We start from the raw sequence: 25,475 nt of genomic DNA, 5'->3' as shown, positions 1-25,475 counted from the left end.
ACTTGGCATTTGGAAGACCTCATGACTCTTGATGAAATAGAACAAATGTCATTTTGAAGATAAATTATTGCTCATGGAGACTTATCAAGTCCTAGAATCTAAGTTCTAATAGTGCATTGTCTTTTATGAAGCATATTTGTTTGTAATTATAAGCTCACTGTCACATGTTTTTAATGTTTTTCTGTGAAAGCAAAGGATCTTGTTTGTGCTCTTTATTTTCTCTAGAAATGTCAGGCTAAAAATATATCACAAGAGTTGCACATGCATGTTCAGATTGAAAAAGAAGTTTGTGGCTTGGGTTGACAATTTTCAATCACATCTACACAGTGGAGGCTCTACTCACCTGCGACAATGAGAAATCCATCCAACAGCTGGAAAAGTCCATAGGCCAGTGGGAAGCTAAGCATCTGGACCAACTGCTTGGCAGTGAAAGATAACTGGAGCATGGTGACGCACATCTGAATATTCTGAGCTCCAGTTTCTAAGGAAATCGTCCTGCATCTACCAATGAAAGAATTTTTCAAGAGTTACATACTAGAATTAGGACTCTTCTTAAATTTTTCTCATATATATAGCAATAAATGTAAGCTATGAGCTTGGGCCACTAAAACTGTTTACTCGCAGGGCGCCTGGGTGGCTCAGTTGGTTAAGCCTCCAGCTCTTGATTTGGGCTCAGGTCATGATCTTACAGTTCGTGAACTTGAGCCCTTCTTCTGGCTCGGAGCTGACAGTGCAGAGCCTGCTTGGGATTCTCTCTCTCCTTGTCTCTCTGCCCCCAAAAACATCTACTTGTTTCATAATAATGTGCTGAATGTGCCTGTTCTGTGGGTGGTCTTCTCTCCAAGAGACTCTTTGGAGCAGGATCCCAGGAGCCCCACCCTAGGAATCAGGGTGGAAAGACATGATATACACACAGGAAAGGCCCAGTAACAACACAAGACAAAATATGATGGAGGGTCAGGGAGATGCTATAGAAATTCATAGAAGTGGCATATATGGTTAGAGAAGGCTTCACAGAGGCAGAGGGGAATGAAAGGGTGAGGGTGGGAGACGCATTTCATATGGGACAGTGACTGAAATTAAAGATCCAGGGACAGGTATGACCTGCACCTACCAGGAGGTGGTGCATATGCTGTAAGCCAATCTGTGTGGAGTGCAGAGTTGGAGATGAGAATGGAAAGATGAAATAGGTAGGAAAAAGTATAAGCTCAACAACACTTGAAGGTAAACACAAAAACCCTAAGTGAAAACCAAATGTCTAAAACTCTTTGGTGAAAGAGTTTAGGAACACGTTTTTTTCCTACTTTCTATTTTTCTATATTTTATTGGTTTCCTAATTGGAAAAAAAAATTCAATAAACCTCACTTGAAAAATAAAAACCAGGAGAAAGTAAAAGGAAGACATAAGCAGGACCTCAGGGGCTGGGTTAACTGATTTGTCTGTCTGTAATTTATAAAGGGGATCTGCAGGTTTCTATAGATGGAAGTGAAGAGGGAAAAGAGGTGTTTCAGAATACATGGGGTGCCTGGGTGGCTCAGTCGGTTGAGTGACCGACTTTAGCTCAGGTCATGATCTTGCAGTCTGTGAGTTCAAGCCCCGCGTCAGGCTCTGTGCTGATGGCTCAGAGCCTGGAACCTGCCTCGGATTCTGTGTCTCCCTCTCTCTGTCCCTTCCCCACTCATGCTCTGTCTCTCTCTGTCTCTCAAAAATGAATAAACATTAAAAAAAATTTTAAAACGAATACAAACCAGCATCTCTATGCAAGTGGGTTTGGAACAGGGAGGTAACAAGGAGAAGGTAATGTGGGCATGAAAACATTGGTACAGAGCAAGCTCTACCGCTCTTATTTTATTTCTATTTACTCTCTTGCTTGCTATGCTTTCTTTAGACCACTCTCACTCCTTTCAGACCCCTGTCAATTACCTGATATCATTAAGCTGCAAAGGTGGACCTCACATCTGGACCATTCACAAGGCAAATGCAGTGTCTCCATCCTGATCTTTCTCAAGCCATCAAGTATGGAGAAAACAAGATTGTTAACTACACTTTGCCATAGGAATACTTTCTCTCCAGATCTGATTATATTTCAACCACTCAACAGCCTGTGTTCCTAATTATTGGCTTTGCAAACAAACTCCAGGTCAAATCCTAACTCCACCACATTCTGGCTCTACGAACTTAGTCAAGTTCCTTAACGTCTTGAAGGATTTGCTCATTTGTAGAATGAGGGTACTAATAGTAACTACTTCTCAGGCTCATAGTAAGAAGTAAATGAGATACCATAAGCAGAGCCTCACTCAGTACCTGGGATAATCCTAAATGCTCCCCAAGTAGACTAGAAACAGATTTCTTCTACAAAATAAACATCACAACACACACCACTTTCTATTCTCTTTGACTTAACTCAATCTTTTAAGCATTTTAATTTCTCAAACTCCACCTTCGAAGTTCAACACATAGCGCACGTTTCTTCAATAATTCTTTTCTGACTTTAGAGATAGTACATACTCATTGAAAAACTCAGGAAATATACCAAGAAAATATTAAGAAACAAAAATTACTCTTAATCCTACTACTCAAAATTAAATACTCTTAGCATATGGTATATTTCTTCCAGTATTTTTCCATACATAAAATTCTTCTGCTTTCTTCTACAAGGTGGGAATCAAAATGCTTACTGTTTCCTATTCTCTTTTAAATTTATCTTTTAAGTATTTCCCAGAAGCATTAAAATTGATGCATCATAGTCCATCACATAGATACCTTATGAATTAAATATCTCCCTATTGTCAGATATTTAAATTGTTTCTATTTTTTATATTTATAAATAAAACTGCAATTAACATCCTTGCACATCAATTTTCGTGTGCTTATCTGACAGTCCTAGATTCAGGACAGATTTCTAGAAGTAAAATCACTGAGTGAACAGCTATAAATATTTATAAGGCTATTGATATGACTAAGTTGCCTTCCAGAGAGTTTATACCAATTTACATTCCCTCCAACAACTCATCTCCAGACATAACAACATGGAGTATTATCATTTTTAATATTTCACAATATTTATAAATTATATGCCCCAGCTTGTAATGACAATGTATCAGATACATTCCCATCTTATATCTCCAGTTTGCCCTTCCTCCTCTTGCCCCTTATAATTAGCACTTTTACAGAATTTGGCACAAACAATGGATAAATGCTTAGTCTCGAATTTTGCTCATGCCCTAGAATGATCTCTATATTTAATGAAACCATCTCACCCCTATCTAATTACTAGGATAAGAAGAGAAATGTGTCCAGATTTCAACATGTGGTGTTAACACCCCAATCCTAATTTCACAGATTACAATTTCCCATCATTCCAGCCTTTGTTCTCATTTACGCAAGAAGTACTGTGATCTTTTCACTCTCTTTATGAGGAGTCATCCTGTTCCATCCACCTTGTAAGTCAAGACTCTTAATGTCTCCTGACATAGCCTGGCAGCAAAGCCTGCCAGTGGCAGTGTGTTTACTTTAACTTCCTCAAAAAAAGTGTACGGATAATTTCACTGTACCTCTGCCAAGATTGGTGGGTAAGGAGTGCCAGCAGAAAGCCTGTGACATGGCCAATCAAAGGGAAGATGAAACTGATGGTCAGAAGAGTGATGTCTGAATTCCAAGATCCTTTTGCCAACACCACACCAGCAACTGCGACCACCAAAAGGAGGACCCCACCAACAATGGCCCCAATCTAAAGCAAACCAACAAAATAAGTACATGTAAACATCATGTTCTCTCAGCTCTAGGATGCAAAGTCCATCACTGCTTCTAAAAAGCTGGGAACTGGGGCGCCTGGGTGGATCAGTTGGTTAAGCATCCAACATTGGCTCAGGTCACCTTGGGCTCTGTGCTGACAGCTCAGAGCCTGGAGCCTGCTTCGGATTCTGTTTTACCCTCTTTTTCTGCCCCTCCCCCACTCATGCTCTGTCTGTCTGTCTGTCTGTCCCTCTTTCTCTCTTAAAAATACATAAACTTCAAAAAATAAATAAAAATAAAAAGCTGGGAACCTAGAAGTTTTGGAACAAAGACAGGACTTACCACCAAATCCAATCTCATTTTATAGAAAAGAAACCTAAGTTCCAAGGTGGTCAACTGATTTGGCTAAACTGGAAATTCATGGGGCTCAACACGATTCCAAGTCTTATTTTAAGATTAGTATTTTTTCCCTGGAAGTAGATTTTGCCAGAAGGATTGGGGAGTGGAGTTTTTCAAGGATAGGACAAATTTGTGAAATAAGCAAAATGTAACAATAAGCCTCCACCATCCCTTCACATGCTTCCTAGATCCCTCACTGGTACCCTCTTGTCTAAGATTTGTCCTGCCTGGCCGTCTGCCACTCTCTTCCTATCACTTCTTCAACTACCAATGGATTCCTACTGCTTTCATCCCTGTTCTTCTCTCCTCCAAATAAAATTTACCCATTCTTTACTAGATAATCTGGGCTAATATTATTGGAATAGAGGTACTAACACATACCTCTTCCCTCTCCCAAATGAATACTGTTCTTACTTTTGTTGTTCAACAAAAAAGAATTTCCAATAGTTTGAGTTTTAGATCAGATGGGGAGAAAGCCAGACCTAGAATATTTGGAGAAAATTAGGATTTTGACAAGCTCCCATTCCATGTAGACCATAAACTATAACCTAGTTATAGCCTCAACCTGGATTTGAAATGATTCAAGACGTGGAGGAAGGTGGTCATGGGGGAGCAGAACAAAATAAAAATAACCCAATGCACCAGAGATGTTCTCTGGGTTTATTTTTACTGGTCAAATACAAAGACAGACTGGGCCTCTGCTTAATGGGAAGATGCCGGAACACGCAAGAAGACCTACAATTGTCAAAATCCCTCTCCATCTATCAAAAAAGGATCTCAAAGTTTAAAAATTCACTAAGAGCAATTTGTTCAGAAAATGTATCAGATCTAAACTTAAAAGAGGACCAAGAACAGACAATGAAAATATATCAAAATAATGATTAGATTATTCTAGTTTTTTACCAAGGTGCTCTAGAATATTTATGCTTACTATTAAAATTTTTTCTGCCAAAAATCCTATAAAACAGGCAAAATAAAGGGGTTTTAGATCTGCTCTCTACAGATAATATAAGTGACTACAGAAATTTATCTGATTTCTCCATTGACACTGAGGGACTAATAGAGGATCTGGAAACACCAAAATTGTAGGGTTTTTTATTACAGTACCTAAAAAGTACTAATAAAATAGAGTACTTGACAGTACTTCATCAAAAATAGAGTATTTGAAAAGTAAGAGGTTCCCACTGTTATACTCTGTCCTCTTATTTTGTAAGTAAAATTAAAACCATACACGGCCACATTGGAAATTTTCTCCTACTGAAATAACAAAGTCACCCACTGACACGCAGTCAAAATGTACAACATTTAAGCCTTCCTCCAGTTCTCTGTGCTCAATTGATTTGTCTGCTTGTCAACCCCTCTTCCCGCTCTTGATCTCACTGGAGAAACAGTGAGAGCTGTTCAGTCTTGTGCCAAAGTGAGAAAGCAGCACCCATTTGTGCAGACAAGTGGAGGGGCAGCACTCCGTCAGGGGGAGCCAGACAGCAGGAACTTACACTGAACCAAACCATAAACCCCAAACTAATATGACCTGAGATGTATTTGTTGAACCTTCAATTAGCCCCAAATGTTTATTTCTTTATACATGTAAAATATAAGTAAAGCATTTTAAAAATCTTCATAAAGCGGCACATAATGGAATCTCACATCTTCTAAAATGATACATAATTGTAAACACTGAAAACACCCTAGGATATTGACACCTTTGTTGAGAATGCCTCGAGATTTAAAAGTCATTTTTAGATATTTTTAAAAGTCATTTCAGAGATATTTTTAAAACAAGGACATTTGCTTGTTTCTCCAGCAGACAAAAGCCAATGCTGGAAAGTCAAGAGGAGGTAGGAGGTTCCAGTTACCATCATTCCATGACCAGACTCTTCAATGCATTCTGCATTTCATTCTGACAGCTTTTCATGTGGTCAGCAGCCACAGCAGTTGTTCATGTGTAGAGACTACAACATCGAAGCTTCCCCAGGAATGCTTCTGAAAAACAGCCCTACTTTTTCATGAAAGCAGCCAATACTCTTCAACACCAGGGCTCTATTGCATGCACACCTGAGCAGCTTTCACCTCGAGAGCACTCATGTGGAATCTTGTGAATAGATGGGCTCTGGGTTCTCTCTGGCCACACATAGGCCTTGGCTTTCCTGTCACTAAAACAGAAGTCCCATTCTTGACTGTGTCCATAAGCCTCAGTGTATGGGCCTATGGGAATGACAGAGAATGGCTGAGAAGAGTGGAGGAAATATGGAGGTTAGATCAAAAAAAAGCAGAACTGGGGCGCCTGGGTGGCTCAGTCAGTTGAGCATCCTACTCCTGGTTTCAGCTCAGGTCATGATCACAGGGTCATGGGATCAAGCCCTGCATCAGGCTCCACGTTGAACATGGAGCCTGCTCTCTCTCTCTCTCTCTCTCTCTCTCTCTCTCTCCCTCTGCCCCTCTCCCCCCAGACTGCCTCTAAAATAAAATTAAATTTAAAAACAAAAAAAACAAAAATTGCTGGGTGTGGGGTTGTATCTGACTGGCCAGTCTGTTACAGTCATTGTCAACATCTGTCTTTCCAGTGTCTAAGTCTAAAGATACATTAACTGCCATGTGGAGCTGCTTACCTTGAGAATGATTTTGGATTGCTTGGGCCACCTATAATTCACATAGACACCAAAGGCCACAGGGATGGTCAGGCACACAAGGGTGATTCCTGGGGAGAAGAAAAATCCATCAGATGATATCTCCTCTTACCTTGACTGCCCAGTCCTCAACAATTTCTAGTTCAATTAGATATAGGCTTTAATTAAAGCTTCATTTTAGGGGTGCATGGGTGGCTCAGTTGGTTAAGCATCCCACTTTGGCTCAGATCATGATCTCATGGTTCACGGGTTCAGGCCCCACATTGGGCTCTGTGCTGACAGCTCGGAGTCTGGAGCTTGCTTTGGATTCTGTATCTCCCTCTCTCTCTCTGTTCCTCTCCTGCTTACACTCTGTCTCTCTCTCCCTCTCTCTCTCAAAAATAAATAAACATTAAAAAAATTATAAGCTGCATTTCATTTCTGCATCCACCTCCAAATATAAAGAAAGAAAACATCTTTGGAAGACAGCCTTTGAAGGGTATATGTTACCACTGAATGCCACCATTCTTGTTCCATCATTTCTCTCTCAAAATCCCCCTGACAATCACATGGAATTTTAGAGACAACCAGAAATGTAAACATTAGAAAACAGGCAGACTCTGCAAAATTCTTTGGTTGCTATGCATGAGGTCACTTCTCTACGACCACAGCTATTACTTCCCTATGTGAAGCCAATGGGCCATTTGTTTCGCAAAGTAAAGAATACCTATTGCAGATAGAAAAAACAGCATCTGTTACACATACCAAAGAATTTCTCATATTCTGCAAGTGTGACCAGGTAACCTAAAGGTGGGTAGAAAAAAAAATGCCTTTTAATTAACACAAGTGAGTAAAGGCATTGAAGGCAGGCTCAGGAGAGCAGAGGCCCACTTGCCAGCAGGATCCACACACTAACCTTTTCCAGTGTTGTTTTCCAAATCTGGCCAAATGCCTGCAATACTGGCTCCAAAGTTACATGAGTTGCTCATAATATGTTGGGTTTTAATTGTTTACAAGTGCCTTTTAGAATATATTATCAAAACAGAATATGTTAATTTACTGATCAGAATAAGTTGTGCATAAAATCACAATTTCCTAAACTAGGATTTCACTCAAATTTTACAAATTTAATGGGCTCCAGCTGTCATTAGCACATGTTTTTCAGCTATGGGTCATGGTTTGTAAAGCCCTCCAAGTGATGACTAGAGACTCCAGATTAACACTTTAGACTTTTAAGAATCATAATTTCTGCCAATTCTCCAAAAACTCTGAGCAAACGAGAATAGCCATCTCATTTTACCAAGGTTTCCTTCTAAGCCTAGTAAGTAAACTGAGATCTCTAGGGAAAGGGCAGAGTTTAATGAGAAATGACAATCAGGAAAGCAGATATGGAAGAGATATGGGTACGGTTGTGACCTGTGAATATGCTCTCTAATAATCAATAGGAATCATTCATGCTGGATCGGTAAAGATATCAAGATTCACAGGCCATGTGAAAGGTGGAACTGTAGGAACTAAAGTCTCATTAGACCCACTGTGATTCAGTTAACCAATGGCATTACAGTGAATTATATATGGTGTTTTTGGTGTTTTTTTTTTAATAAACAAGTTCTCTTTATTTGCAAAAATGAACTCTTGCAGTGTTAAGAGCTTGGCTTTGCAGTCATATTCCCAAGTCAGAATTTCAGTTCTTTGCTGACCAGCTGCACATTCTTAGCGAAGTTAATTAACCTCTATCATCCTACAAATCTAGGAAATGGAACTAATAGAATCAATGTGGAAGTGTTATTTAAAGAATTAGATCGTTTATTTTTTATTTTTTATTTTTTTAGAGAGAGAAAGAAAATGAGTGGAGAAGAGGAACAGAGGGCGAGAGAGAGAATCTTAAGCAGGCTCCACATTCAGCACGGAGCCCAGTGCAAGGCTCAGTCCCACAACGCTGGGATCATGACCTGAGCTGAAATCAAGAGTTAGATGCTCAGGAACATGACAAGGATGTTCACTCTCATGGACATCTCTGTTATTCAACATAGTGTTGGAAGTCCTAGCCTAAGCAATCAGACAACACAAAGAAATAAAAGGCATCCAAGTCAGAAGGAGAAAGTCAAACTTTTACTCTTCACAGATGACATGATACTTCATGTGGAAAATCCAAAAGACTGCATCAGAAAACTACTAGAACGGATACATGAATTCAGCAACATCACAGGATATAAAATCAATGTACAGAAATTGGTTGCATTTCTATATATCAATAATGAAGCAACAGAAAGAGAAATCAAGGAATCAATCCCATTTACAATGGCACCAAAAATACCTAGGAATAAGCATAACCAAAGAGGTGAAAAATCTATACACTGAAAACTATAGAAACTTATGAAAGAAATTGAAGAAGATACACAAAAAAATGGAAAAACATCCATTCTCATGGCTTGGAAGAACAAATATTGTTAAAATGTCGATACTACCCAAAGCAATCTACATATTCAATGTAATCCCTGTCAAAATAACACCAGCATTCTTCACAAAACTAGAACAAATAATCCTAAAATTTGTATGGAACCAGAAAAGACCCCAAATAGCCCAAGCAATCCTGAAAAAGAAAACCAAAGCTGGAGGCATCACAATTCCAAACTTCAAGCTATACTACCAAGCTGTAATCAAGACAATATGATACGGGCACAAGAACAGACACATAGATCAATGGAACAGGATAGAGAACCCAGAATTGGATCCACAATCATATGGCCAACCAATCTTTGGCAAAGCAGGAAAGAATATCCAATGGAAAAAAGACAGTCTCTTCAGCAAATGGTGTTGGGCAAACTGGACAGCAACATGCAGAAGAATGAACCTGGACCAATTTCTTACACCATACACAAAAATAAACTCAAAGTGGATGAAAGACATACACGTAAGACAGGAAGCCATCAAAATCCTAGAAGAGAAAACAGGCAACAACCTCTTTGACCTCAGCTGCAGCAACTTCTTATCTGACATGTCTCCAGAGGCAAGGGAAACAAAAGCAAAAATGAACTATTGGGACATCATCAAGATAAAAACTTCTGCACAGCAAAGGAAACAATCTGCAAAACTAAAAGGCAACCGACAGAAAGGGAGAAGATATTTGCAAGTGACATATCAGATAAAGGGTTAGTATCCAAAATCTATAAAGAACTTACCAAACTCAACACCAAAAAAAACCCCACAAATAATCCAGGGGTTTATTGTCTTCTTTTCCAAAGACATCCAGATGGTTAAAAGACACATGAAAAAATGCTCAACATCACTCCTCATCAGTGAAATACAAATCAAAATGACAATGAGATATCACCTCACACCTGTCAGAATGGCTAACATTAACAACAGATGTTGGCAAGCATGTGGAGAAAGAGGATCTCTTTTGCACTTCTGGTAGGAATACAAACTGGTGCAGCCACTCTGGAAAACAGTATGGAGGTTCCTCAAAAAGTTAAAAATAAACTACCCTATGACCCAGCAATTGCACCACTAGGTATTTATCCAAAGGATGCAGGAGTGCTGTTTTGAAGGGGTACATGCACCCCAAAGTTTATAGCAGCACTATTGACAATAGCCAAAGTATGGAAAGAGCCCAAATGTCCACCAACTGATGAATGGATAAAGAAGATGTGGTATATACATACAGTGGAATATTACTTGGTGATCAAAAAGAATGAAATCTTGCTATTTGCAACAACGTGGATAGAACTAGAGTGTATTCTGCTAAGTGAAATAAGTCAGTCAAAGAAAGACGGATATCATATGATTTGACTCATATGTGGAATTTAAGATACAAAACAGATGAACATAAGGAAGGGAAGCAAAAATAACATAAAAACAGAGAGAGAGACAAACCATAAGAGACTCTTAAATACAGAGAACAAACTAAAGGTTGTTGGATGGGAGGTGTTGGGTGGGAGGAAGGGCTAAAGGGGTGAGGGGCATTAAGGAGGACACTTGTTGGGATGAGCACTGGGTGTCATAAGTGATGAATCACTAAATTTTATTCCTGAAATTATTATTATATTATATGTTATCTAACTTGGATTTAAGTATAAAAAATTTTTTTTTAATTTTTTTAACGTTGTATTTATTTTTGAGACAGGGAGAGACAGAGCATGAACAGGGGAGGGTCAGAGAGAAGGAGACACAGAATCTGAAACAGGCTCCAGGCTCTGAGCTGTCAGCACAGAGCCTGATGCAGGGCTCGAACTCACGGACCGCAAGATCATGACCTGAGCCGAAGTCAGCCACTTAACCAACTGAGCCACCCAGGCTCCCCTAAAAAAAAATTTTTTTTAATTTTTTTTGGAGTTGGACACTCAACTGACTGAGTCACCCAGGCTCACTCTCCAAGTAGTTTATTTTAAAATCCACATAAAGGAGGCACATAATAAACAATGGCATAAACAATGGTATTACCATCACCATTACTATTACTGTTCTGTTTCACAAGCCCAGTACAGACCTATATTCTGATATGGAATGGTGAGATTCTGCTCAAGATTCCAGGACAAGGTGTAGAGATACAGGCAGAGCGGCATCATTCCCAGGGCAGCCACAGTGGAACAGGTCGTCATAGTGATGCTGAAAGTGAAAATAAAAGGATGCATAAGAGGAAGAGTTTGAAATGATGAAGTCCTGACCAAAAGCAACTCCCAGAGCATACCTTAGAGATCACATGGGGTGAGTTACTTGAAGCTCACTCCTATCTTGTTATTCAACAAATGACTTCATATGTGACCCAGAAAAAGATTTCCAGCAGTATTTGACGTTCATCAATTAACTCCTATTTACTTAAGAATCTACTTGTTCTAAATGTTCTGCCAGGTCCTAAAGGGTTTTTTTCTTTATAGAGTTTTTTTCTATTGAGATATAATTCATAGACCATAAAATCCATTATTTTTAAAGTGTTTTCAGTACATTCACAAGATTGTGCAAAAACATTATATATTTCTATACTTTTTTCATCATCCCAAAAAAGGAACCCCACCCTCATTCTCTTCTCCTAGCCACTGGCAACCAGTAACCCACTTTCTGTCTTTATAGGATTTCCCATTCTGGACATTTCATATGAATACAATCATAGAATATGTGGTCTTTTTGGTGTGTCTGGCTTCTTTCACTTAGCATAATGTTTTTGAGCTTCATCCACATTTTAGCATGTATCAGTACACCATTTCCTTTTTATGACTGAATCATATTCCATTGTATGGATAGACCACATTATTTCTGCCCATCCACTAACTGATAAACATTTGAGGTGTTCCCTCTTTTTGGCTATTATGAATAATGCAGCTATGAATATTTGTGCACGATGTTTTGTGCAGACATATGAATTCAATTCTCTAAGGTGTATACCAGGAGCAGAATTGCTGGATCGTAGTTTAATTTTTTGAGGAAATGCCATTTTCAAAGCAGCTGCACCATTTTACTCTCTGCCATCAATATATGAAGGCATTCTGTTAAAAATTTTTGCACAAATATTCATGAGGAATATTAGTGTGTAGTTCTATGTTCCTGTAATGTCTTTGTCTAATTTTGCTACCGGGATATGGAAATAGGGCAAATTTGCCACAAGGCTAAGTGTTTGCCCAGTGTGAAGTGCTATAAATATCTGTCAGAAGAGGGTATCCAAATACCACATGCCCTAAGTTTCCCATTGGATAGAGAAGGGACCCCCACAGCACAGATCCTCAGAGCAAGCTGGACAGAGCCAGCGAAGTTACAAAACCATAGCAAAAAAGAATTGATATGGGATGCTAGACTAAATTAAAAGTTCTCTTTGGGGCACTTTCATGGCTTAGTCAGCTGAGCATCCAACTCTTGATTTGGGCTCAGGTCATCATCCCAGGGTCATGGGGTCGAGCTCCACGCTGAGCCAAGAGCCTGCTTAGGATTTTCTCTCTCTCTCTCTCCCCCTCTGCCCCTTTCCCCTGATCACTCTCTTCTCGATCACTCTCTTCTCTCTCTCTCTCTTTCTCTCTCTCTCAAAAAATTCTCTTTGAATTCTAATATTGTATAACCCCATGATTATAGATAGGAATTGAAGTAGAGTGAAAAAGTAAGATTTCTAGACTTCAAAATGGTGGTGTGATTGACAGAATAAGTGGTCACTTAACATCTGAGAGGACATGTTAAGTTAGGGATGACAACAGAACATCCACCAGAAATATCCCAGGTAGGCAAAGGAAAACTCAGGACCGCAGCCACCAGAAATATCCCAGGTAGGCAAAGGAAAACTCAGGACCGCAGCCACCAGAAATATCCCAGGTAGGCAAAGGAAAACTCAGGACCGCAGCTGCTGTCATCACTAGACACACAAATCCGGCCATCTTGGGAAGTGAAATGTAGGTGCAAAGGCTGAATGAACCAAATCCAAACAGCCTGACAATAGCCAAGCCACACAACTTCACCAGGAAAACAAAGGTGAATGATCAGAACAGAGTTTTGGTCTTTGTTGAACAAAGCTGGGATGATTTCTGATAGACAACTGGGTTTGTTTATCTCTGTCATTATTGAGATTATCTCCAAGTGAAAAAGATAACAAAGTTAGTGCTGTGGGTCTGGAAGATTTGCAAATACATAATATCTAGAGTAAAAATCCATCAGTTTAGAACCTTTAAAGACTCTGTATCTTGACTACTGTACTTTTATTGCATCCTATCAAATGTTATCGCTTCATCAATTTATAATATGTTGTTTCTATTTTTTCTGACTAATAAAGACTTGTTTTCCAAGTCTCTACATGTCTTAATTGGAGAACAGGACTTAGTCACACATTAAAATGCATAGCTTCAGTGCAAGGGGTAAAGCATGCATAATGGGACCAGGGGCATGGGGAGCAGAGCCGTGGAAAGAGCTCTCCTGCTTTGGACTGGGGCCAGAGAGGGGCCACCGTGCATGTAAAGAAAGACAGAGAAGCGAGTGGAGAGCTAGGAGATTACATTGGATGAAAGCTGAGAAAAGAGAGACTTCAAATGTAGGCTAAAAGCCAAAAGTAGATCAAAAAGGATGAAAACCCAAGAAGTCCACTTAGGACCATCCAACCTTCCCCAGTGTTTTGTGCCTCTACCCCAGAACCATCCTTTCCTCCGCTCACCTCCACCCCCAGCTCCCAAACCCAAGCTGCCTTTTGTCCCTGTCTGGATGACAGAACCAGTGAAAGAATAAATCAAAAGGAAATGGGTAAATGGAAATGAGAGATCCTTCAGGCCAACAAAATATTTTCTAACTGATGGGGAAAATTACACAATCTGTCTAAACATGCACAAACTGCTTCTAGACACTGTTAACGCTGCTCTATTCAATGAGGTGAGGCAAATGGAGCATCGCATAACACAACCCGCGGGAAAACAAGAGTTTATCCACCTCAAATCCAGGTCCAGAGTCTGGAAACTTCTTAATATTCATTGTTTGAGTTCTCACAGCAGACCGCTTTGTGCAGGGTATATGTCCAATCTGTGTCCGTGGCCCAAATGGCCAAGAGACGGGGAGGTGAACCACCTCCCAGCCCACCAAGGGGAAGGAGACCCTCTGCAGGGCTAAGGTCTTCTGCAGGGATAACAAGGGTCCTCCAGCACTTCATCAGGCCTTCAAGTCACCATCGTTCTTCCTCATAATACAGATCACCAATGTTTCCATCTAATTACCTTGCCTACAAACCATCTATGATTATTTTGACATTTTTTACCAGAGTGTTCATACTCTTGGCAAAGCACCAACCGCTCTGTTTCAAGGATATTAAAAATACTCCTCTGCACTCTCATTCATTGCTGATGAACTTGCAAAATGAGATACTTTGACGATATAGATAAATTACACATGGGTTTACGCTTTAGCCCAACAATGCTATAGGTTATGGGAATCTATCCCTAGAATGTACTATCAAAACTATGAAAAGACATGTGCCCAAGGTTATTATATATGTATTCAATATACCTTTTCTACCTGGCAATCTCTGGCAGTAGTGTTCCAGGAGAGTAGAAGTGGAAACTGTAAAGCCCCTTGAAGCTTCAGTTTGGAAGCAATAGGGCATCACTTCTGTGTCATTGTATTAGTCAAAGTAAGTCACCAGACCAGCCCAGATTCAAGGGATGGGGAATAGGTACCCCCATCTGGATGGGAGGACGAACCTTATCACATTACAAAGGAAGGTGCATACAAGAATGGAAGGAATCTGTGGCCATATTTTGCGATCTATCAAAGACAAATACTAAAATATTCGCAGTCAAAATAATACGTGGAGCTGGCCTCAAAAAAAATCCATTGGGTAAGTGGGGACAGAAATGAAATGCGATGGATCATAAGTTAATAATTGCTAAAGCTGGGTGAAGTATACCAGAGGGTTCACTATTCTTTCCACTTTTATATATATTTGCCATTTCCCACAGTAAAAAAATAAACAAATGTCCCTTCCATCTTTGTGGGAGACTGTATATCTCCCACAGTGATAGCAGTGGGAGACTGCTATCAATCTGGTGATTCAGGATTTTTTTGTATCATATTTTACGTTGAGAGGCTTTGTTGTAAATCTAATATAATGCATACACCGGCATGGGGGTATCTAAAGCATCTTCTGCCCAACCCTGGCTGGCCTTGGGCTTTTCCTTCCTCAGTGCTGCTGTGTACCTCTCTGCACTTAGAATATTCATCCTTGAGGAACAGCTCCCATTGCCCTGTAGACATTTTTATTTGCATTATCTCACATACTGTACCTTACATAAGTGCTTGTTTACCTATCAATGTGTGGTACACTTATCAACTCTGAGTTGCTTAAGGGCAAGGACTATATTGACCTCCACACCCATAGGATCTGGCAGTCTCATGCTATAGCATCTTGGAGGAGCTCATTAAATACCAAATAAATGTATAAATCAAAGAATGAACCAATGTATCAAAACACTGGTGCTAGGACAATGTTCTCTCTGCTCTTCCTCATATGTCACATATCTGCAAGTGAACGTTGCAAATCTTAGTGAAATGATCCCTTTACACTGAATTGCAATGGTAAACATCCCAACCGTAATCCAGGAACAGAAATTTTCAATTAAGAGATAACTAAAACCATGCTTTCCCAAGTTCAAATGTGAAAAACATTTTGAGGAGCAAATATTTAGCTGATTGGAGTCCTTTTCAGAAATCCAGACTTAGGTAACTCACAAGTGATTATAATTTCCCTTCTCCTCTTATTTCTTTTAATCTTCTATTTTCTTTTTAGTCTTCTAAGATTTTCTTTTATGCAATCCTATTTTATTGCTGCTTATTCAATGAATAGAGGCTTTTTCTTTGTTTCTCTTTGAAGCAATCACACAATACACCTTACTCTGTAGCTTGTTGCTTTTTTTAATCCACTTAATCATAGGTATCCCTTCAGGACAATACATGAAGCTTAAACTCATTTGCTTAAAGAATGAAGAGTACACCATGATCTAAATATGTCATAATTTCTTCAATCACTTCATTAATGATGAATAAATTGCTTTGAGTGTTTTTCCATTATAAACAAAGTGATGATAAACATTCTTGTATGTATTTCCCTTGAAATAATTCTTTTATTTCTGTAGATTCCTCAAAGTGGAATTGTTTTATCAAAGGTTTGTTTTTTACTTTTAATAGATACTGCCATATTATTTCACAAAAAGATTGTTACATTTCACAATCTTTCCCACACTGAATATGATCAATCCCTTTTAATTCTCATGAGAACATTGAAAAATGCATCTCGCTGATAGCTTGTTATACTGTCTATGTGCTTGTGCTTTCTGTCATAGTCCCTGACCTTTTGGATGTCCTCTCCCAAGCAGCCTTGCTTGTCTGACTTCTTTACTTATAGGAGCTCCTTTAAAATTAGAGTATGTATGATCATGCATAATCAAATAGCTTCAGCGAGCTTATTGCATGGTTTTGACTACACTGATGGATTTTGCCATAATAAATAATGAACACTGAGATATTCTCATGTGTCCATTTTTTTTAATGTTTTATTTTTATTTTTGACAGAGAGAGAGAGAGAGAGAGAGAGAGAGAGAGAAACAGCATGAGCAGGGGAGGGGCAGAGAGAGAGGGAGACACAGAATCCGAAGCAGGCTCCAGGCTCTGGGCTGGAACTCACGGACTGTGAGATCATGACCTGAGCCGAAGTCGGTCGCTCAACCGACTGAGCCACCCAGACGCCCCCACGTGTGTCCCTTTTTTAATGGCTTCTGAGTTTCTTGTCTTGTTAAAGATCTCCTCTCCTGAGGGTATTCGAATGTCGTCCCCACTTTTTACTTCTTTTTAGGTTGATATTTTGTATTTATATTTTTAGCTCATCTAAAATTTATATTTTATATGGTAGAAGATCAGAGGCTAATCTATTGTCTTCTATAAAGAGGGGCAAGTATGTTAATCTAATTCACTAAATAATTTTCCACTAAATTGAAGTCCCAACTTCATTATGTGTTACATGTCGAAATGTACTCAAAATGTACTCTAATCAAATAATAGACTTTTAAACACGGTGTTTTCATAGTGAGTTTTCACATGTGGTAGAGCAAATACTTCCACATAAGTTTTTTTCAAACTTGTAATAGCAGTTCTTGTACATATGTTATTCTTTATGAAGTTTAAAATTATTTTATCCTGGGGCACCTGGGTGGTTCAGTCGGTTAAGCTTCTGACTTCGGCTCAGGTTATGATCTCACGGTGTGTGAGTTCGAGCCCCCATCAGACCCTCTGCCGTCAGCACAGAGCCCACTCCAGATCCTCTGCCCACTCTGCCCCTCCCCTGCTCATGTTTTCTCTCTCTCTCCCTCTCTAAAATAAATAGTTTTAAAATCTTCAAAAAAATAAATTAATTAAAGTAATCTATCCTATTAAGAATGTTTACTTTGGGGCGCCTGGGTGGCTCAGTCGGTTAAGAGTCAGACTCTTGATTTTGGTTCAGCTCATGATCTCATGGGTTGTGAGTTAGAGCCCCGCATCAGGCTCTCTGCTGTCAGCACAGAGCTTGCTTCAGATCCTCTGTTCCCCTCTCTCTCTGCCTCTCCCCCACTGGTTTTCTCCCTCCCTACCCCCCCTTCTCTCTCTCTCTCAAAAACAACTAAAAAAAAAAAAAAAGAATGTTTACTTTGAGCAAAGACTTCTTCCTAACTAGAGGAACAGGTAAAGGAAGAAAAGCAGTTTGCCACAGTTCTCAAACCCCTGTCCACAAAGAAGGTGTTTGGGAAGCATTTCCCAACTCTTAGCCTACAATAATGCTACATTCCTTGACTCTTCATACTAAGTCCTGGGAGAAATTCCATATTACATCACTCTGATCTTGAACTTCTGGAGAAATTGCACAGCATGTTTCCACTGAGTTGCTTTGGCACAAACAGCAGAAAGGTAAGATTCATGACTGTGGGAAGCAAATGTGAGATTTCTAGCAGACTGATTCTATATCCTCAATTACATAGGTTTCTGCTTCCATCCTTTACATGACTGTCCAAGCCCATGGTGTTTGGCAGATGGTGCTCTGCCAGCTGTTACAAACACCCGCAGAACTGTAAACAGTGAATGTGTGTGAGTGCAGTGCAAAGTCACACCTTTGGTTTTATTGCCATGAAATTCCAGTGTGGCATAAATGGAGGATGTAGCTAACTGGGTCTCTTGGCTGTTCACATATAGGAAAATTGTTGGCCAAGGCTGACTTCAATAAAACAAGATTCCACTTGCACTGAGAAGAATGGCATCATCATCCCCAAACTATTACAGAAAATCATGAGACTGCCTCAGCAAGTCTGGACAAACAGGTAAATCCTGCACCTCTCTTAAAATAAGTAGATTATCTATATACGCATTATATTAAAATGCAATGTGTGGAAGTATACCATTTTGCCATTGGGTTTAAATTATTCAAATGCTCTTTTAGTATCAAACTAATAAAATTAGGAACTCTGACACTCAAAACTATGACAACACACACTTGCTTCTCCACTAGAAAAAAAAGGAAAAACCATCTGGCTAAGCAGACAGACATGGGGTATGCTATCATATCAGGTGAACAGAGCCAGTCCCGGAAGAGTTAAAGGCCAGGTTTTCCATTCCCAGATATAAAGTTACTCCTGTCTGCTGCTTCTCAATAACAATAACTAGCATTTATTGGGGCGCCTGGGTGGCTCAGTTGGTAAGGCGTCTGACTTCAGCTCAGGTCATGATCTTGCAGTTTGGGAGTTTGAGCCCTGTGTCTGGCTCTGTGCTAACAGCTCAGAGCCTGGAGCCTGCTTCCGATTCTGTGTCTCTCACTCTCTGCCCCTTCCCCGCTCACACCGTCTCTCTGTCTCTCACAAACACAAACATTAAAAAAAAAATTTAAAAAACAATAACTAGCATTTATTCAACACTGCCTACTAAGTGTTATACCCCATGCTTTTAGATATATTTTATCTTTTCATCTATACAATAACCATATATGTTATTGTAGTGTTTCTTTTTTTTTTAATTTTTTAAAATGTTTTACTCATTTTTGAGAGAGACAGACAGACAGACATAGACAGAGCACGAGCAGGGGAAGGGCAGAGAGAGAAAGAGACACAGAATCTGAGGTAGGCTCCAGGTTCCAAGCTGTCAGCACAGAGCCTGATGTGGGGCTCACCCCTACGACCTAGGAGATCATGACCTGAGCTGAAGTCAGACGCTTAACCAACTGAACCACCCAGGCACCCCATAGTGTTTCCATTTCATAGGCAAGGAAACTAAGGTACAGAGAGTTACCAAAACTTGCATGAAGTCACATGGATTCAATCTAAGTTCTGTCTCTTAAGATGATCTCTGGCTCTCCACCGGGCCATGTCAGACTGACCTGAAGAATCTGAAGTTCTATTTGCCAGATGTCTGCTAAAGGACCAAGAGCTACTTTAAAGGTCAAAGGTCAAAATTGGCCACTGAAGCCCTCAGGCTCCACCACCACCCTCAGTCAGAATCCTTTCTCTGCAGTTCACGACACAACTACATCCTCAGGTAAGTATGGACCTTGTATATCAAAAGTTGTCAAACTAAAGACTGTGGCAGCTGTCCTGAGTTGCACCAATAAACTGATTGCATTTCAAGCGGGGTTTTTATAACACACACAGGCAATTAGAAACTTTCCTTCAGTCATTCACTCAATGTCGGTGGAGCGCCTACCACCATCAGGCTGGCACTGAGTATGCAAAGCTGAAGAAACCCTCAAGGAGATTACAGACCTAGTGGGTGAGGCGGATTAGGAGATAAGCTATTAAAACGCCCTCCTACAGATGATAAGAATTGCATACTTGATGCTATGGGGACAGATTGGGAAGCCATCTCTGTCAAATAGTTTAAGGAGAAACATTAAAAACTGGGGTGGAGGGAGGGGGACACAGAGACCTTATAACTTGCTTATCTTTTCCTGTTGTACAAAATACTTAAAAAGACCTCAGATCCACTTCTGGTTTATACCCAAAAGAATTGAACGCAGGGACTCTGACAGATTTGCACGCATTGCATGCATAGCAGCATTATTCACGACAGCCAAAAGATGGAAATGACGGACGTGTCCATCAACAGATGAATGGATGACTACATGCGCTATATACGTATGATATACAGCCTTAAAAAAGAGAGAAAATTCTGACATGTGATACAACATGGATGCACTCTGAAGACATTATACTAAGTGAAGTAACCCAGATACAAAAGGACAAAAGTTTTATGATTTCACTTGTACGAGATACTTAGTCAAATTCACAGAGACCGAATGGTGGTTGACAGGTCCGAAGGGAAAGGAGAGTTATTGTTTAGTGGGTACAGAGTTTCAATTTGGGAAGATGAAAACGATACGGGGATGGGTGTTAGTGACTGTACAACAGTGTACTAAGACCACTGAACTGCACACTTAAAAATGGTTAAAATGGTAGATTTTTATGTACTGTATACTCTTTAAAAAGGACCTCAGAGAGTCTAACCCATTGACTTTACAAAAGAGGAAACTGAGGTCCAGAGAGGTAAATTGCTCAAAGTCACACACCTCCTTGGGCAGAGACTAAAACACAGACCCTGACACAGTTCTCTTTTATCTGCCTCATATAATAACTCATGCAGTATTTTGTGCCTGGTGAGATTCTAAGTACTTTATATATATATTAATTCATTCAACCTTCACAACAATCCATGAGGTAGATTATGCTTCCCCCTATTGTAGAAGTGAGGAAACTGAAGCATAAAGAACTTATATAATCCGCCAACATGACAGTTAGCAAGTGACAGTTCTACTTCCTGGCTCCAGAGTAGACTTTACTACTACTCTGTAATGCTAGATCTTAGTTTTCATGTCCTACCCTCAAAGGCAAGAATACTGTCCATCTTTAGGACAGTAGGTTGCAAATATGTCCCCAATTCTTCACCCCATTCTTAGCCATGCCCTCTGCAGTGTGACTTTGCAGCTCATCCTTCAAGAGGCAGAATCTACTTCTCCATTCCTTGGATCTGGAAATGGCCAATGGAATGTGGTGGAAAGTAATGATGAACTGGTTTCCAGCCCAGACATCAAGAGACCTTATATGCTTCCTCTTTTTCAGAACCCTGCCTCTGACATATGATTGGGTCTAAGCTAGCCTGCAGGAGATGAGAGACCATGTGGAAGAGAGCCCAGCTGTCCCAGATGAGGCCATCCAAGACCAATCTACATTTATCTAGTCCCCAGACATGTAGAAGAACCCAGCCAAGGTTTGCTGAGCTCAGTCAAGGAATAGGATAATTTTTTAGATTCCCCGTACATACCAGCCAGTAGCTTTCTAGCACAATTATAATGAAGGATAATGTTATGACTAGAAGGGACAGAATTGGCTTTTCAGGCTGTGGGAACAACACGGGCAAAGGAAAGGTGGGAAAGTGCAGGGTATATTCAGAGAATAGTGAATAGTCCATTTCGACTATAGACCATTGTGCTTATTGGGAAATAAACCCAAAGAAGTAGGGTAGACCTGGCTTAGATGCTACCTAAGTTACTAGATTCTGAGAAGCCTTTAAATGCCTAACATGTTCATTTTCCCTTTACAATACCATAGGGAAGTGTTAGGATTTCCAGCTACAGGAAAGAGGTCCCAAGTCAGGATTTAAATATAAATAGTCTGACCCCAGAGCCAGCCTCATCCACTTACTACAAAACCATGGTGGAGAGAATACTGTGAAGATACTTCCATTGGCCAAGAAAGAAAGTATGAGGGCCTGCCCTGAGGAAATGGCCTTGGAGATAAATAGGAAGCACTGGCTGTAACAAGCAAGAGGATGGGCGACAGGTCTAGACATCGGATTGAGTGAATGAGGTGAAGACTGAAAAGAGCCACAGGGGACTGCTTAGATGCTGAGCCCAGATGCCTGGGACGGTGATCAGCATTATCTTCAGATACACAGAATGCAGAAACTGACTCATACGTGTTGATTCTGAAATGCCCTGCTTGGGGTGAACAAACACATGAGAACTACAGGTAGATTGAACGAAGCACAGAATTAAGGCATGAGAAATATGTGAGATCTGCAGAGAGCTAAACCGCAATTTCCTCATTTGTGAAATAAAGTTATTGTTATGATTCTTCATGAATTTTATCCAGCATGAAAACAGAATTCCAATCAAGCACTGTCTCCTTTATTTTTATTTTTTTGGCCTAGAAGTTATTTTTGTTGGTAATCAAGTGGGAAGAAATGTAGTGAACTTCAATATCGTTTCACTCAATAATACTGAATTTTCTCCGACTTGCAATTTTTATTGAGTTAAGATTTTATTCTCATATCTATAAGCTTTTGAAAATGTAATATTTAGTCATCATTCTAAAATTTCATTTCTTACAGGTTGTATTTTGCTTATTTTTTGCTTTGTTTGTGAGACTCAGAATCAATTTAAAAGGCAGGGGTAGGGGGGATAGTTAATAATTACTGCATGTACCTGGCATCCTGCATGTATATTTCCTCCTTAAAATATAGTCATGTGGGGAACAGGTAATTTTAACCCCATTTTAGAAATGGGGAGGAGGCTTATAGGTTAAATAATTTGACTAAATGAAAAGCTAATTAGGTATAGAGTTGGCAAAGGGAAGCAAAATGAGTTTTATCTTTTATAGACTTCCTACTCACTGGTGCTTTTATTATAATGTTGGCTAAGAAAAGATGAAGTTAATAAATGTTCTCTTTCCCAGAGCAGAAGTGTTTGAGAGCACTGGTTTAAGATTTATGCTCCTACTCAGAACAGAAGACCGAGTTGTGTTAATAAATTCATGGAAGAATGTGCCTAAATGGCAGACTGATGAGAAACAGATGTGACTTCAAATCTGCCTTCTTCTATGCTCGGCTGCAGCACTTGGCAACCTCCTTAGCCAATCTGAGTCACAATTTTCTCAGCTGTAACATTCAGAAAAATAAAAGGTCACTTACAAGGTTATTATGGGAACCAAGAAAGAAGAGAGAGTACATGAAAGCATCTACCTCATGCCCCTCAACAAATTCAATAAGTAACATTTCCTTTCTCTTTCCAAAAGCAGATAGGTCCCGCATTTATCGCGGATAGGTAGACTCTGTGGAAAGAATATTTATCATCTTCCAATTATTACATTAATGATCAAGTTTATTGAATTTGAAACCACAATGCAAATTAATGCATTGTTTTGAATTCGTGATTCTTTTCAAGTCCCTGGTAAGTAGGTAACTAAAAACATTACCATATGAAGATTAATTCCTCTGCATGGCATGAGCCCCTTAACATTTACAGGTGAAATATGTTCATGTGCTAAGCATTCAACACATGCAGGGAACTAGAAACCCAGAGCTGCAGCTGATTCACTAAAGTGAACTCCCAGCACCATCAGCACCTCTGATTCATTCCGTGCATCGCATAATAAATCTCAACTAAATGGCACACACATTGAACAAAGATTTACATTTATAAGTCATTCTTCCCCTGGGCAGGAGGTGAAACAGTTTGTTAATAAGGAAGCAAAGAATCTAGAAACACCACTGGGTTTTTTTTTGTTTTTTTGTGTGTTTGTTTGTTTTTGCTTTTATCTTTCTGATTGTGACTTCTCTACTCTTTCTTCAAATGCTCTTTTTCAGCACCAAAACATGTACTCCCAAAGATATTTGATTAATTCATCCTCATTAAAGTGTAAATCGATGATAAAGCCTAATGTCTCCCAAGGGCATTTATTTACACCATAATTGGAAATAAGGTCCCTGACTTACATGAAAGGAATTAGATTCTAGTGATGAATGTTTAGTCTGCAAAGCAACAAGAAAGAACATTTTTAGGGACACCTGGGTGACTCAGTCAGTTAAGCATCCAACTCTTGATTTCAGCTCAGGTCATGATCTCACAGCAGTGGGTTCAAGCCTCACGTAAGGCTCTGTGCTGAGTGCGAACCCTGCTTGGGATTCTCGCTCTCTCCCTCTCTCTATGCCCCTCCCCCACTCAGGCATGCACACTAGCTCTCTCTCTCTCTCTCTCTCTCTCTCAAAATAAATAAACATTAAAAAAAAAAAAAGATAACATTCTTAGTCCTAAAACTCTGTATGTTGCTCTCCAAGTCAACTCATTAGGCCATCCCCCTGCACTTAAAACAAGATATGTCTATCATATACCCTTAAAGCTCCTTTATCCAGTCCCCCTAAAGACTTGTTTCTTAAAGTAGACTCAAATGTAACACCTGATGAGAGCATGGAGGGTCTCATTCTGGTTCTGCCGCCACTACTACCACCACCACTCCAGCTACCAAACAAACCCATCATTAGCTTCCTGGGATTCTCGGCCTACATCTTGGGAGACTGTGAGCCAGGACTGTGGAAGCTACCAGTGTGGGTGAGAATGAGTTCATACCTAGGAAGGGCCACAGGGTGAGGCGGAGACCTGCTTCTCCTATGACATATGAACCAACCCCACTACTCAGAGAAACAGTTGCCAGTGAAACAGAAGATGATCACAGCAAAGTACATCTTAAGCTCAGAAAGGAAACTCCTTGCAGGACTTAACTCCATAATCTCTACCTAAAGATTGGCAGGGTTTTGAACATGAACGTTTCAGTGCTATCAGGGGCGGGCTTCTGGGTTTCCCTAGTGTAACTTACCTGAGATCCATATCTCCATCGACCCAGAAGGTGAAAATGTTTGAGATGGTTCCCCCTGGGCAGCACCCCATGACGAGAACAGCAACGGCTTGGGCTGGCTTCAGAGAGAAGCTGATGGCCAGGAGATAGGCCGTAAGAGGCATGAGGCCAAACTGGCAGAGCAGTCCTACAGCAATGCCCCAGGGTCTCCTGATGTGCGACCATAGCTTCCGGAACTCCACAGAGCATCCCAAGGAGAACATGAGCAGGCCCATCATCACAGCCGACACCACTGTGAAAACAAGTTCCAGGTTCCCATGTACCTCCGGTCCCACGGGCAACTCCTCCTCCGAACTGTTAGCAGGGCAGGCTGAGCTGCTGGAACAGTTTGCTCTCATCTCTTCATCTCCTTAAGACAGCATGACAAATGAACATCTGCCGCAACAGCTAGGCAGGTCTATTCTTCCACGTTTTGTAATAACACAACCAAGTCATGCATGGAGAGTCATTCCAATAGCTATTGGCCAGCCAGGTGATTCATCCTAATCTGATCAATGTATTCATGAGTGGCATTATAAAAGTAATTATCATGGGCATGAAACATATAATAAACTGGTAAGTAAGGCTTTCCACTTCTGTTCTTACT

The 25,475-nt window shown here is 40.1% G+C and overlaps 1 protein-coding gene across 4 annotated transcripts in view; it reads right to left on the bottom strand.

Moving 5' to 3' along the window:
- The window catches only part of SLC10A6 (solute carrier family 10 member 6), a 31,096-nt gene extending 5,624 nt beyond the window's left edge, over window positions 1–25,472 (bottom strand). For 3 of the 4 annotated variants that reach the window (XM_058721984.1, XM_058721986.1, XM_058721987.1), the window contains exons 1-6: window positions 24,851–25,472; window positions 11,230–11,348; window positions 6,744–6,832; window positions 6,190–6,339; window positions 3,555–3,730; window positions 344–501 (exon numbers count right to left, since the gene is read on the bottom strand). In XM_058721984.1, coding sequence (XP_058577967.1) covers window positions 344–501; window positions 3,555–3,730; window positions 6,190–6,339; window positions 6,744–6,832; window positions 11,230–11,348; window positions 24,851–25,227 — 1,069 coding nt within the window. In that variant the 5' untranslated portion in view covers window positions 25,228–25,472. The remainder of the gene's footprint in view (window positions 1–343; window positions 502–3,554; window positions 3,731–6,189; window positions 6,340–6,743; window positions 6,833–11,229; window positions 11,349–24,850) is intronic. The other variant, XM_058721985.1, reaches the window with a different exon arrangement.
- Between the last annotated feature and the right edge of the window lie 3 nt (window positions 25,473–25,475).

This window comes from Neofelis nebulosa, chromosome 3 (assembly GCF_028018385.1).
Source record: "Neofelis nebulosa isolate mNeoNeb1 chromosome 3, mNeoNeb1.pri, whole genome shotgun sequence".
NCBI lineage: Eukaryota > Metazoa > Chordata > Mammalia > Carnivora > Felidae > Neofelis > Neofelis nebulosa.
The sequence above is the reverse complement of the archived record's forward strand: the minus strand, read 5'-3'. Positions and strand labels throughout refer to the sequence as shown.